Source organism: Platichthys flesus, chromosome 5 (genome assembly GCF_949316205.1).
Source record: "Platichthys flesus chromosome 5, fPlaFle2.1, whole genome shotgun sequence".
NCBI classification, from domain to species: Eukaryota; Metazoa; Chordata; class Actinopteri; order Pleuronectiformes; family Pleuronectidae; genus Platichthys; species Platichthys flesus.
The window spans coordinates 27,935,362-27,949,231 of NC_084949.1; the positions used below are offsets into that span (position 1 = coordinate 27,935,362).

General features: G+C 43.1%; 3 protein-coding genes across 6 annotated transcripts; 2 read left to right on the forward strand and 1 right to left on the reverse strand.

Annotated features, from left to right (window-relative positions):
- The first annotated feature begins 676 nt into the window (after window positions 1–676).
- On the forward strand, window positions 677–7,613 carry LOC133954065 (equilibrative nucleoside transporter 1-like). 2 transcript variants are annotated; one of them, XM_062388345.1, is made up of 13 exons: window positions 677–986; window positions 1,890–2,065; window positions 2,248–2,329; window positions 2,426–2,595; window positions 3,274–3,413; window positions 4,832–4,966; window positions 5,082–5,179; window positions 5,841–5,916; window positions 6,000–6,061; window positions 6,215–6,323; window positions 6,492–6,577; window positions 6,943–7,142; window positions 7,318–7,613. In XM_062388345.1, the coding sequence occupies exons 2-13, from the start codon at window positions 2,037–2,039 to the stop codon at window positions 7,427–7,429; spliced, it is 1,299 nt and encodes a 432-aa protein (XP_062244329.1). In that variant the 5' UTR covers window positions 677–986; window positions 1,890–2,036; the 3' UTR covers window positions 7,430–7,613. The 2 variants fall into 2 exon arrangements, with proteins under 2 accessions (XP_062244329.1, XP_062244328.1); XM_062388344.1 differs by having other exon boundaries at window positions 1,910–2,065.
- Window positions 7,614–7,784: 171 nt separating this feature from the next.
- On the reverse strand, window positions 7,785–11,150 carry LOC133954101 (reticulon-3-like). 3 transcript variants are annotated; one of them, XM_062388399.1, is made up of 8 exons: window positions 11,033–11,150; window positions 10,085–10,235; window positions 9,537–9,593; window positions 9,266–9,404; window positions 9,096–9,165; window positions 8,833–8,879; window positions 8,305–8,363; window positions 7,785–7,920 (listed from the first exon to the last, which is right to left on the reverse strand). In XM_062388399.1, exons 1-8 carry the CDS (start codon window positions 11,106–11,108, stop codon window positions 7,872–7,874), a joined length of 648 nt encoding a protein of 215 aa, XP_062244383.1. In that variant the 5' UTR covers window positions 11,109–11,150; the 3' UTR covers window positions 7,785–7,871. The 3 variants fall into 3 exon arrangements, 2 of the variants coding, with proteins under 2 accessions (XP_062244383.1, XP_062244382.1); XM_062388398.1 differs by having other exon boundaries at window positions 8,833–9,165; XR_009920743.1 differs by having other exon boundaries at window positions 8,305–9,165.
- Window positions 11,151–12,049: 899 nt separating this feature from the next.
- Window positions 12,050–13,704, forward strand: gemin6 (gem (nuclear organelle) associated protein 6). The gene is made up of 2 exons (XM_062388425.1): window positions 12,050–12,276; window positions 13,008–13,704. Exons 1-2 carry the CDS (start codon window positions 12,146–12,148, stop codon window positions 13,375–13,377), a joined length of 501 nt encoding a protein of 166 aa, XP_062244409.1. The 5' UTR covers window positions 12,050–12,145; the 3' UTR covers window positions 13,378–13,704.
- Window positions 13,705–13,870: the final 166 nt, after the last annotated feature.

Sequence of the window (13,870 nt, forward strand, 5' to 3'; positions counted from 1 at the left end):
TGACCTTCACGGTCCGAACGGTGCAGCAGCTGAGACACAGCTCTGGTTGTACTGACCCGATCCTGCAGGTCAAGAGGCCAGAGGTCAGAGGTCACCGGTCAGAGGGAAAAGGTCAAATGGCTGCACACAGACAAGTCTGAGATTTCAGGTGAAAATATCCAGACAGGCTGAGCACTGAGTATGGATCAGATTCAGACCTCTTCTCTGGCGCCACCATGAGGTGATGTTTGCACCGTCAGCCCCAGATGTGCTCAGCTGTGTCAGAGGAAGCAGACCAGGCTCCTGTTTGGGGCCCAGAGGGAGAAATGGCTCCTGATGGTTTCACTATAACAATAAACCCCTTGAAACGTACAGAACCTCCAAGGTAAGTTCACAGATTCCATTGGAAACATGAAGTAGTGTCGACTAAACTGGTTTGTGATTGGCTGCCCCTCCCTAATCCTAAAAAAACATTAATATGTAAAAGTTAAAATCACAGACATCATCTTTTATATAATTTAGAGAAAAAGGACAAAAGAGAAGGTTTGGATCCAGTTCTGGAGAAGTGATATTTAAACTAAAAACAGTTTCACACTCATTTCAGAGTAAACTGCTGCTGCTGTGCTCTGTTATCACTCTGTCGACAGTATCACAGAAACAAAGTCCACTGAACTGATATCAGGGGTCAAAGGTCACTTTAGCTGAAGCAGTGATTCTGCTGACACGGCACAAAGGCACTGGGTAAAGGAGGAAGATCTCTGACAGAGGGAAGAGTTTGAAACGTGAAGGATTTCACAATCAGCTCGAGACACAAACTGACAAACGGAACTGTCCCAGAGACACAGAATCAAACTGGTCCTGATTGAAGAGACACAGCTGACAGAACACCCGAGAGGAGACTCCACATTCGACTCATTGGGAAAATAAAACTTTGCAAACTCTCCGTCAGGAAGAAGCTGGACTCAACCACTGGGAGAACCACCTGTCGTCCTCCTGAAGCTCTGAAGGTGAATAACTGCAGCTCCTTTCTTCACTTTCATTCTGATGGATTATTAATCCTCTGGAAAACATTTGTGTCTTCATTATCTTTATCTTAGGAATTAGTTTGTTTGACAACTGAAAAAACTGCTTTGACTTAATGTTGTGTTGCTGAGTCATGAGTTGAGTTCAGCAGCGCAGTGAGTTTCACATCCTCCAGACGAGACAACAAGTATCAACACAAACGTCACAATCATCTGATTTCACTGTTTGTGTGGTTCAGCAGATGATGTGTTCAGGGTCACTCATTCATCAGGAACATTTAACATCTGGTTTGAAAGTGCCGGGTGTTCGATTCCAGAGTTGAGTTGTTGTCAGACCAGATCAATGTAAAGGTGTGTGTTTGTAATGTTGTGTTGGCTTATTATATTGTGTTATATTAAATTAAATTAAATTAAATTAAATTATATTACATTATGTTATGTTATGTTATATTATATTATATTAAATTATATTCTACTATATTATATTATATTATATTATATTAAATTATAATATATTATATTATATTAAATTATATTCTACTATATTATATTATATTATATTATATTAAATTATATTATATTATATTATATTATATTATAGTATAGTATAGTATAGTATATTCAATTATATTATATTAAATTATATTAAATTATATTATATTATATTATATTATATTATATTATATTATTATTACACACCTGACACAAAATGTTAACTTTTCAGAATAAAAGCTCAATATTTCTGCTCAGTAAAGAGCATTATGACAACAAAAAGAAACATGTTCTGCTTTATAAAGACTGATCTTTGTTTATTCATTTATCATCATTCTATTTCCTGATCAGTGTTTTTTCCACCTTTTAAAATCTTTATTCTGTCACATTGAGCAGTTTTTACACTTGTTGGACAGGATTTCACTCCATCATCATCCCTCCATCATCCCTCCTTCATCATCTCTCCTCCATCATCATCCCTCCATCATCCCTCCATCATCCCTCCATCATCACCTCAACACCTCATCCTTTCATCAGTAGAAAATGAGAAAGATCAGCTCACCCAAAGACAAGTGAGTTTATTTACTGTGTATTTACCTTGTTCTGTTCAAACACCGAAAAATAAGTATCACCTGTAAATATAAATACAGTTAACTTGGGTTCAGGAGCTGGAGCCTCAAAGTGCCGATGGTTTGTGCTCAACTGAAGTCTGCTGCTTACACAATAAAATGTTACTAAACTTTTATTTTGAAAGGTATTTCGGAGTGTGGTTGATCTTCTTCCTTCTCGGTTTGGGGACACTGTTGCCATGGAACTTCTTCATGACTGCGACCGTGGTATGACATCACTTCCTGTCTGTCCTGTTAATGACCTTGTCACTGATGAACATTGAGTGAGTTTGTATTTCAACGATGTGTCTCCTGTGTCTTCAGTACTTCACCAGCCGTCTGAAGGACCCATTGGTCGAGGCCTCAGCCAATCAGACAGAGGCGGCCGGTGACCATCGCAGTGTTCTGGAGGCCAAATTCAACAACGTGATGACGCTGTGCGCCATGCTGCCGCTGCTGCTCTTCACCTGCCTCAACTCCTTCCTGCACACGATGTGAGACTCGTTTATCCTCTGGGTTTTATTTGTGTTGTGATTATTAGCGTCCGAACGCCTCCTATTGTGTTTTGAAGGATTTGTATGTCCCTTGTGGGCTTTGTCAGGCCTAGCCGCTCAAATTCTAACCAAAGTTTGAAGGAAATTCAAATCCCCAAAAAGTAGTTGTATTCTGGAGTAATTTAAAATGGGCGTGGCTAAATGGCTCAACAGCGCCATCTAAGGAAAAGTCCCTCAGTTAGCTTTCACCGATCTTCACAAAAAGTCTAGAGGTGCAATTGGAAAAAGGCAACAGGAAGCCGCCATTTTAGATTCAGAGGCCATTTTGAACGTTTTCTACATCTTTACATGTCACATGATCAGAGTACAGCTCTATGTGTCAATATTTCCTGAGGGTCATAGCGCCACCTACTGATCTGCAACTGATAGCATCGACTGTAATGAGCAATGAGCATGTAAGGACCGACGTCGCTGGACAGACGCAGGAAGTGAATCGTTATCCTGCCCTGCGTGTGCTCGGCCCGTCAGTGCTGCAACGCAGCCCTAGTATTTCATTTGTTGTTTGTTTGTATATTTTTCTTTGTTTGTTCCACAGTTTTCATTATTGCGTAGTTTGAAAGTTTTATTTCGTTCCTGAGCTCTCAGTCGATTCTTGATCTTCTTCTTCTCTCGGTTCAGTGTCTCTCAGCGAGTGCGTGTGATGGGCAGTCTGCTCGTCATCATGGTCGTCTTCATCGCCACCGCCATCCTCGTCAAAGTTCCTCTGGAGCCGCTCACCTTCTTCTCTGTGACCATGGTGAAGATCGTCATCATCAACTGTGAGTCGGTTTGTTTACCTCAACTACACCTGAAGGAACTCGATAAGCACGAATCGTTTGGTAGTGAAGTCATCAGGGCCACGCTGCAGGGCAGTCTGTTTGTTTGTTTGTTTGTTTGTTTGTTTGTTCACAGCCTTCGGGGCCGTGCTGCAGGGCAGTCTGTTGATCTGTCGTTTGTTTGTTTGTTTGTTTGTTTGTTTGTTTACAGCCTTCGGGGCCGTGCTGCAGGGCAGTCTGTTGATCTGTTTGTTTGTTTGTTTGTTTGTTTGTTTGTTTACAGCCTTCGGGGCCGTGCTGCAGGGCAGTCTGTTGATCTGTTTGTTTGTTTGTTTGTTTGTTTGTTTGTTTACAGCCTTCGGGGCCGTGCTGCAGGGCATTCTGTTGATCTGTCGTTTGTTTGTTTGTTTCTTTGTTTACAGCCTTCGGGGCCGTGCTGCAGGGCAGTCTGTTGATCTGTTTGTTTGTTTGTTTGTTTGTTTACTTACAGCCTTTGGGGCCGTGCTGCAGGGCATTCTGTTGATCTGTTTGTTTGTTTGTTTGTTTGTTTGTTTGTTCACAGCCTTCGGGGCCGTGCTGCAGGGCAGTCTGTTGATCTGTTTGTTTGTTTGTTTACAGCCTTCGGGGCCGTGCTGCAGGGCAGTCTGTTGATCTGTTTGTTTGTTTGTTTACAGCCTTTGGGGCCGTGCTGCAGGGCAGTCTGTTGATCTGTCTGTTTGTTTGTTTGTTTGTTTACAGCCTTTGGGGCCGTGCTGCAGGGCAGTCTGTTGATCTGTCTGTTTGTTTGTTTGTTTGTTTACAGCCTTTGGGGCCGTGCTGCAGGGCAGTCTGTTGATCTGTTTGTTTGTTGTTTGTTTGTTTGTTTACAGCCTTTGGGGCCGTGCTGCAGGGCAGTCTGTTGATCTGTTTGTTTGTTTGTTTGTTTGTTTCTTTGTTTACAGCCTTCGGGGCCGTGCTGCAGGGCAGTCTGTTGATCTGTTTGTTTGTTTGTTTGTTTGTTTACTTACAGCCTTTGGGGCCGTGCTGCAGGGCAGTCTGTTGATCTGTTTGTTTGTTTGTTTGTTTGTTTGTTTGTTTGTTTACAGCCTTTGGGGCCGTGCTGCAGGGCAGTCTGTTGATCTGTCTGTTTGTTTGTTTGTTTGTTTACAGCCTTTGGGGCCGTGCTGCAGGGCAGTCTGTTGATCTGTCTGTTTGTTTGTTTGTTTGTTTACAGCCTTTGGGGCCGTGCTGCAGGGCAGTCTGTTGATCTGTTTGTTTGTTTGTTTGTTTGTTTACTTACAGCCTTTGGGGCCGTGCTGCAGGGCAGTCTGTTGATCTGTTTGTTTGTTTGTTTGTTTGTTTGTTTACAGCCTTCGGGGCCGTGCTGCAGGGCAGTCTGTTGATCTGTTTGTTTGTTTGTTTGTTTGTTTGTTTGTTTACAGCCTTCGGGGCCGTGCTGCAGGGCAGTCTGTTTGGAATGGCCGCTCTGCTTCCAGCTTCTTACACGACTCCGATCATGAGCGGTCAGGGACTCGCTGGAACCTTCGCTGCCTTCGCCATGATCTGCTCCATCGCAAGTCGGACCAATAACTTATCAATAAATTACAATCAATCATTTTTCGTCTATTCACTAATTATTTTGTTTGTGTTATTAATATAAAGTGGGATGTCATAACCCCCCCTCGCCTGTAGGTGGAGCCGAACTTAATGACGCAGCGTTCGGTTATTTCATCACCGCCTGTGTCGTCATTTTAGTTTCACTCCTCTCATATGTCCTGCTGCCGAAACTGGTAAGACACACACACACACACACATAGACACACACAAACACTCACACACACACACACACATACACATAACCATATGACAACCTAATCAAAACAAAGGTCAGCTGAACACAGGCAGTGAGGTCATTACTAAAGGTTCAGCTTAGATTACATCACATCCCTCTGTACACACCTGAGTCACATGACAAACAACTTACTCTATTTCCTGAGAGAGATGAGCTGTGATTGGCTGGCAGATACCTGTGATATCAATTATTATATTGATAATAAAACAGTTTGTGACGCATTTGGATTATTTACACTTACACTTCACCGTGTGTTGTTGACATGTGTTTGTAATGTTGTGTTGTGAAGTCGTCCTTTACAGATTTACCTCATGTCATATAATCTTATAAAGAGACAAAGATCGACCATCAGCAGCAGCGTAGAGAGAATATCAGCTGACCCCTCAGCTCATGGCTCAGAAACACAGATCGCAGCCAAATCGAACGTCGAGTTTATTACCTGGAGCAGAATTTACCCACTGACATAAATAAAGAAAACACAAACTTGACTTCATGTGTCATGTGAACGTGTGGAAACATGTGGACTTATTCTCTGTCACGTTGAAGTTTGATCGTTATGTGAACTTTTATTTCTTTATTTTCTCATGTTTGTGTTTCAGGAGTTTTTCCAGTTTTATCAAGAAAAAAACAAGAAACAGAGAATGGACGAGAACTCAGTGAATCTGATGAGTGAAGGTTCAAATACACACAACACATACATGTAACTGTACACATACATGTAGCTGTACATCTAACACGTGACTCTTCTTCCTCTGCAGACAGGAAACAGGAAGCAGCTTCTGACACTCAAAACATCTCCATGATGAAAATATTTAAAAAGGTCAAAGACAGAAAAATCTGAATCAAATCAAATCATTGATTCAATCGATGATCGATCATCAGATTGACGATGAGTCTGTTTTCATTGTTTAGAAAAAAACTTTTAGTTCATGACATTAACACGTCCCCGTCATGAATGACCTTTGACCTTCAGCTCTGGCTGCTGGCCCTCTCCGTCTGTTTCACCTTCACCGTCACCATCGGCACTTTTCCCGCCATCACGGCCGACACCAGCTCCACGCTGGACATTGGAGAATCCTGGGGTCAGTTCACACGTTGTTGTTTATTGTTGTTGTTTGTCAGTCAATTTAAAAACGTACTCTAACTCAGTGTTTGACCTTTGACCTTTCTGTGGAGTTTAGTTCATCTTGATCACATGACAGCGTCATACAGGCTTTAATATGATCCCGCCCGGTGCGTTTGTTTTTTAGGCCTGTACTTTATACCTGTCAGCTGTTTCCTGCTCTTTAATCTGTGTGACTGGAGTGGGAGGAGCTTAACAGCTGTCTGCCTGTGGGTGAGTTTCAGAGACAACAAACGCACCTACATATCCTCTGTCTCCACCCGGTTCATACAGTCTGTCCTCTGTGCTTGACCTCTGTCTCCACCCGGTTCATACAGTCAGTCTTCTGTGTCTGACGTCTGTCTCCACCCGGTTCATACAGTCTATCCTTTGTGTCTGACCTGTCTCCACCCGGTTCATACAGTCTGTCCTCTGTGTCTGACCTCTGTCTCCACCCGGTTCATACAGTCTATCCTTCGTGTCTGACCTGTCTCCACCCGGTTCATACAGTCTGTCCTCTGTGTCTGACCTCTGTCTCCACCCGGTTGAGGACATACAGCAGATACAGTGAATAATGATGACTTGTTGTGTGTTTCCAGCCGAAGAAGGACAGTGTGTTACTTCCTGTGTTGATTGTGTGTCGCGTGGTCTTCGTGCCGCTCTTCATGCTGTGTAACGTTCAGCCTCGCCTCCACCTGCCTGTCTACTTCCACCATGACGGCTTCTTCATCGCCTTCATGATCATCTTCGCCTTCAGTAACGGATACCTCGCCAGTCTGTGCATGTGCTACGGTCCAAAGTAAGAATCCCTAATGACAGATGTAACCTACAGGGGGCAGCAGATGGTCATCTTCATTTAAGCAATTTTTTACTTTATTTTAAATCTATTAAATGTTTTATAATAAATATCAAACATGCTTTGATAAACTGAACTTTATTTAAAATATTCATGTGAAATATTTCTTGTTCTGCAGGAACGTTCTCCCTCATGAAGCAGAAACCGCCGGCGCCATCATGGCGTTCTTTCTGTCTCTGGGTTTGGCTTTGGGCGCCGGTCTGTCCTTCGTCTTCAGAGCTCTGGTCTGAAACCATCAGGTCAACTGGGATTAGGGTTAGGTTAGTGTTGGGTTAAGATTATCTTGTTGGGCAGAAAATGGTCCATTAAAACATTTTGTTCAGGTTCACATTTTCATTTTGAGCAGTTACATGTTTTTATTCTGTTTTAACTTGTAAACCTACATAAAACTACATTATTATATTTTGTACTACATATGATGTCATCGTGACTTTAACATCAGACCATGTCTTCCAGTGTATTTATTGATGTGATCGGATATAAAACAACGACCCAGTTCTGGTTCTTCTATCTGTCTTTAAAGCTCAATGATCATTGGGAGCTGGGGTCAGTTCACACTGCAGGTTTTTAAACAGTTTTTTATTAAAAGACGTTCAAAGTAAATTCAGCAGCTGAGTCAGTGACAAACGGACCAATCAGAGGAGAGGGCGGAACCACAGGTGTGTCTGCAGGTCACTCAGCTTTGGTTCTTTTCACGGCTCCTGGTAAAACGTTCTGCAGCCTGAAAACACAGGAACGCCACCATCAGCTGAGAGCCAATCAGAATCCTCAAACACATGAACAGTCCAGTCAGCTGAGAGCCAATCAGCATCCTCTCACACATGAACAGTCCAATCAGCTGCATGTGAACAAACACCACACATGTAAAAATGAACACGATGTAAACAAACAAGTCCTCTCTGTCCAATGGACATCCTGAAATTCAAAGTGGAAAATGAAACTAAAAACCTTTAATTTATACAATTTAGTATAAATATACAATAATATTAATGACACTTTAATGTAATGTAATGTAACATTAATTATGTCTACATGTTGATAGTTACTGTTACACATGTTTATATTAATGACATGAAATTAATTCAGTGATTAAAGATAAACTCACTTCAGCAGCTTCTCATCAAACCTGCAGCGAACTGATGTTATGATGTCATCAATTTGTACCTGAACACACACACACACACAAACAGACAAACACACACACAGTTTGAATGTTAGTGAGAGAGCTGACAATGAAATAATTGAGGAAACAATTAATGAATCAATCTCTCAATCGGTGGATCAATGATCTGATCTTTGAAACTTTGATCTTGTTAAACATTAAAGATCAAAGCATCAGAGTCTTAAACTCCACGTTGTGTTGAACGCATCATCGGCTCAGTGATGTCACAGCAGGTCAGTGAACCTGAGTCCAACACTCGCCATCTTCCTGGTCCTCATCTTAACTTGGATCTTTGACACGAGTCATGTGACGTCCACCAAGATTAACTCAAGTCACATGACAGAGCTGTGATGAAGTCATGTGACATAATCTGGCCATTGAGTGTGTGTGTGTGAATATTTTATGTTTTACTATTGTTCCAGCAAACAGAAGTTGGTTGTCTCAGGTTCTTTGAGAACAGACGCTCGGTACCTTTTTCTTCTGGTAGATCAGCGGAGCGGTGAAGAACAAGATGTCAGCTGAACAGAGAAACTGTCGATTAGTCACAGGAGCCAGAGCAGAACCAGAGCAGAACCAGAACAGAACCAGAACAGAACAGAACAGAACCAGAACAGAACAGAACCAGAACCAGAGCAGAACCAGAACAGAACAGAACCAGAACAGAACCAGAACAGAACAGAACAGAACCAGAACAGAACAGAACCAGAACAGAACCAGAACAGAAGCAGTCTCACCGAGGATCAGGATGGTGACTCCATTAAACACAGAACCAACATATGTCATCAGCCACATGACGGCAGCCAGCTGGAACATTCAGAGACATGCAGAGGACAATGAGCTGTGGGACCATGTGTGGACATTTGTCCTCAAACGTGTCCTTTAACTGCGTGTGAACAGTTCTGACCTTCAGAGAATCCACCAGGTCCTCCACCAGCAGCAGCCTCCTGGTCTCACTGCTGAACCAGTTCAGGTGGATCAGACCCTGATCTGCCAACTGACGCACCGACTCAGAGGACACTGAGATGTCCCGGTCCAACAGACCCCTGACCCAGGAGGACATTTATCTGTCATCAGCTGTTTTACACACCTTCATTAAATCAACACTTTATTAGGAACACCTGTGTATATGTGTGTTTTTGTGTGTGTGTGTGTGTGTGTGTGTGTGTGTGTGTTACCTGAATGGATGACCTTCGTCTGATTTCTGGACGGCCTGAATCACTGACTTATAAACCCTACAAACAGGAAGACGTGACATCATTACTGGGAAGTGATCAATTTCATTTGAAATCACCATCATCATCATAATCATCATGTTCATCATCATGTTCATCATCACCTTCATCTTATCTTCATCATAATCATCATCATTATCATCATAATCATCATAATCATCATCACCTTCATCATCATCATCATCATCATCATTATCATTATCATTATCATTATCATCATAATCATCATCACCTTCATCTTCATCATCATCATCATCATCATCATCATCATCACCAACATCATCATCATCATCATCACCAACATCATCATCATCAACATCAGCATATTCATCTTCATCATCACCATCATCATCTTCTTCATCATCATCATCATCATCATCATCATCATCATCACTCAGTCAAAGGCGAATCAACTTTATTCATCTCAACATTTCAAGCGGAAGTCCTGCTCTGATTGGCTGCAGACCCCCTGCACTGTGATTGGCTCCTACCGGAAGGTGATCGTGACGCAGAGGCCGGCGAGCAGCAGGTAGGACACCACGCTGATGACAGACAGGGTTGCCACAGACACGAGGACCAGGAGGGACAGGCCGAAAGCTGCCGCGGACTTCTTCGGTTGTTTCCAATGGACTAACTGAAAGGCTTTCAAAATAAAATACCATGAACCAATGATCTACAAGTAACACATCCGGAAAGACTGATGACTGGTGTGTGTGAATCTGATCACTCAGTCATGAGTTAGTTAGTTAGTGGGTCAGTTGGCTGGTTAGTGAGGAGTGTTGTGTTTGCATGAACTCACATGATGTAAATTCAAACAATGAATCAATGAATTAGACCCCCCCCCCCCCTCACAGCAGTGGTATAATCCAGATTATCTCCTCATGTGCAGATGATTAATACAGAACACAGTAACACACTGTTAACACAACACCAGCTTCTTCTTCTTCTCCGATTTTAATTCAGTCTGAACTCAGTTTATAACAATATGTTACATTTGAAATGTTTATGCTTTGATTTCTAATTCCTTCTCCCTGTTTATAAAGCCTGTGATAACACTTTGTTCCTCAAGAGGCACAAGTGAGTCCCTGTGAGTCTAGTTCCATCTTCTCTCAACCCCATCATCTCCATCACCATATTAAATCATAATCGATAATCATAATTATTGATCAGTATATTTATCAGTCACTACCCCCACCCCAGTAAGCAGCTGGTTACAGATCAGCTGGTCGATCATCTGACTGGAGAACAGAGTCTTGATTCACACTAACTAACCTCCAGAGCAGCTGGTTCCAGATCAGCTGACTCACCTCAGGTTAGTTCACTCGTTATGATGAACACAGTTAACTAGCAGCTCATTAACTAGAGTGTGAAGCCAGCTGCAGACCACCGGTGGAGGGTTACTGGTGGAGCTGCTGGATGTTGAGGAGGTGACCAGTTACCTGAGAGGGTGAGACGTCTGACTGATGAAGATGAGGAGTTGGCTGATGAAGAGCAGCTGCTGGTGGAGTCCGCCATTTTCTTCTTCTTCTTCAGCTTCTGTGAAAAATTCAAGTAACTGTGAAACTTTAAAGGCCATGTGACTGTACTTTTGGGCGGGGCCATGCGGGGGCGGGGCCATGTGGGGGCGTGTCCACCTGTAAAGACACACAAACACACACACACAAATCCCTCCCTCTCTCTTTTACAGACACACACACACACTCTCTCTCTCACTGACATAGACACGCACACACACACACACCCACACACACACACACCCCTCTCTCTCTCTCTCTCTCTCACACACACACACACATACACTCTCATTCTCTCTCAAAACATTTAACACATACAAACAACACAAACACACACACAATCTCTCTCTCTATCTCTCTCTTTAACACAAACAACACAAACACAAACACACACACACACTCTCTCTCTATCTCTCTCTTTAACCCAAACAAACAACACACACACTCTCTCTCTCTCTCTCTCTTTAACACACACACTCTCTCTTTCTCTCTCTCTCTTTAACATGCACACACTCTCTCTCTCTTTACCTCTCTTTAACACACACACACTCTCTCTCGCTCTCTCTCTCTCTTTAACACACACACACACACAAACCCTGCTGTGAAACGATGGTATTGAGAATAATGTGATTTTGATCAATAATCCATAATCCAGTGATCGAGCAGGTGAAGCTGGCAGCGCCCTCTGCTGGAGAATGAGGTGAACAGCCTCATGTGATGATCGGTGTCATTGAGTTCCGGGGTGAATGAAGCACGTGTTCCGGTGTGACACATTAATAAATCATTATTATTATTATTATTATCATTATTGGAACTTTACAGCATCACAGCAAACTAATACAGCTTCTTTCGTTTGTTCAGTCTGTTTTTTAAATAAAGAGGAAAAAGTAACAGCGCCTCCCATTTGACAATAAAGCGGAAGCGGAACCATGTGTCGAGCTGTTGTTTCACCCGGAGGACTGTGAAGCTCGTGCAGCAGTGTGCGGTTGTGTTTTGATTATTATTGATTATTGATTTCATATCGATAAACAGGTCGCGATGCAGAACAACTGGTCCCTGATTGGTCCGCTGGAGTGGATCCATTACGTCAACAAACAGGTGAAGGTGAAGGCGGGAAAAGATGAAGAGCGGCGCGGGTATCTAATCACAGTGGATCCGGTGACTGCCAGGTAACACACTCACTCACACACACACACACACAATACATATACATATAGACACACACACACAGTTCATATACACACACACACAGTACATATAGACACACAGTACATATACACAGACACAATCATGCGTAGTTCACAAACACAAACAGTACATATATATGCACACACACACACAGTACATATACACACACAGTACATATATATACACATACACAAACAGTACATATACATACATAGTACACAGACTACATATGCACACACAGACACAAACACAAATTATGCACACAGACACAAACACACATACACGTAGTACAAATTCGCACACAGTACATATACACACATTTTAAACAGAGTACATATATACACACAAACACACACAGTACACACACAGTTTACTTTATTTAAATCATGTTTTATGGTTAGTCGCGCACGTGAGGAGGCATGTAGTTCACTCTTGACTATCCACATGTACTGTGTGTACCATGTGTACTGTGTGTACTATGTGTACTGTGACCCTGTACTTCATATAGTTATTCTGATATTAATATAACGTCTTCAAAAGTTGAAACATTTAAAGGAGCTTTTATTCTGACAGGATTAGTTCAGTTGTTCAGCCTCAGTTGTTCAGCCTCAGTTTGACATTTGGTTCTGAAACCAGATCCAGGCCTGGTCTGGATCTGCTGCTGGTCCAGGTCTGGATCTGATGTCTCTCGCTGGTCTGGTCCCCCTTGCAGCCTGGTGTTGGTGGACTTCAGGGAGGACGGCGGGACCTCGGTCCATGTGGTGATGGGTCACGCTGTGGAGGAGGTGGAGGTCCTGCAGGACGCTGACGAGGCGACCATCGAGCTCCTGCGCGCCTCCTTCCTCCCCCCCCAGAGGACCTGCAGCCTGGACTCTGAGGAGCTGCTGAGGAGGAGGGGCGGAGTCCGGAGCTGGCTGGAGAAGAACCGGGTCCCTGTGGAGGAGGAGGGGGAGGAGCTGAAGGTGGCGGGGGTCCTGACCATTCGGGCCCCGTACGGACCTGAAGACTGCTCAAGCTCCAACCAGATCATTCTGGACCGCATCCAGAGACTGATCCAGAACCTGATCCAGACTGAGCCCTGAATGCAAACCAGGCCAGGAAATCCACCAATCAGATCTCTGCTCTGTGTCTGGACCAATCAAATTGGACCAGCACCTCTGAGTGGCCTGAAACCAGTTTGACTTTGTCCAATTACCACCACGGAACAATGAAGCCCCCCCCGTGCTGATGTCATCAGTGTGATTAAAACGAGAAACGTTCAAAATAAAAGTCTGTTATGATGCAAGTTTCCTTTGCCTAAAAAAATATCGATATTACTTAATTGTACAAAATAAAACAGATCAATATGTTGCAGCTGTTTTCTGATCCTGACGTTTGATGAAAAGAATAAAATCTAAGATCGATACTCAGCTGACTTCCTGTTGCATCACTGGAACACGCCCTGCCAGTCACATGACAGTGGTCACGTGACTCATCAACTGGTTAATAACATGAATAACGTGTCTTATGCGTTGTCATGGTGAAATCACTGCAGCCAACAGGAAGTGCCCCCCCCCCCCACACCACAGAGACATG

Bases quoted from the DNA above. Each gene is read 5' to 3' on its own strand.
- LOC133954065 (XM_062388345.1), top strand. From the start codon at position 2,037: ATGAGAAAGATCAGCTCACCCAAAGACAA. The intron at 2,596-3,273 runs GTGAGACTCGTT...CTCTCGGTTCAG, and splicing joins AACTCCTTCCTGCACACGAT to TGTCTCTCAGCGAGTGCGTG. The intron at 5,917-5,999 runs GTTCAAATACAC...CTTCCTCTGCAG, and splicing joins AGTGAATCTGATGAGTGAAG to ACAGGAAACAGGAAGCAGCT.
- LOC133954101 (XM_062388398.1), bottom strand. From the start codon at position 11,108: ATGGCGGACTCCACCAGCAGCTGCTCTTCATCAGCCAACTCCTCATCT. The intron at 10,236-11,032 runs GTAACTGGTCAC...TTATTTTGAAAG, and splicing joins CAGACGTCTCACCCTCTCAG to CCTTTCAGTTAGTCCATTGG. The intron at 9,166-9,265 runs GTCAGAACTGTT...TGAATGTTCCAG, and splicing joins ACCTGGTGGATTCTCTGAAG to CTGGCTGCCGTCATGTGGCT.
- gemin6 (XM_062388425.1), top strand. From the start codon at position 12,146: ATGCAGAACAACTGGTCCCTGATTGGTCCGCTGGAGTGGATCCATTAC. The intron at 12,277-13,007 runs GTAACACACTCA...TCCCCCTTGCAG, and splicing joins GTGGATCCGGTGACTGCCAG to CCTGGTGTTGGTGGACTTCA.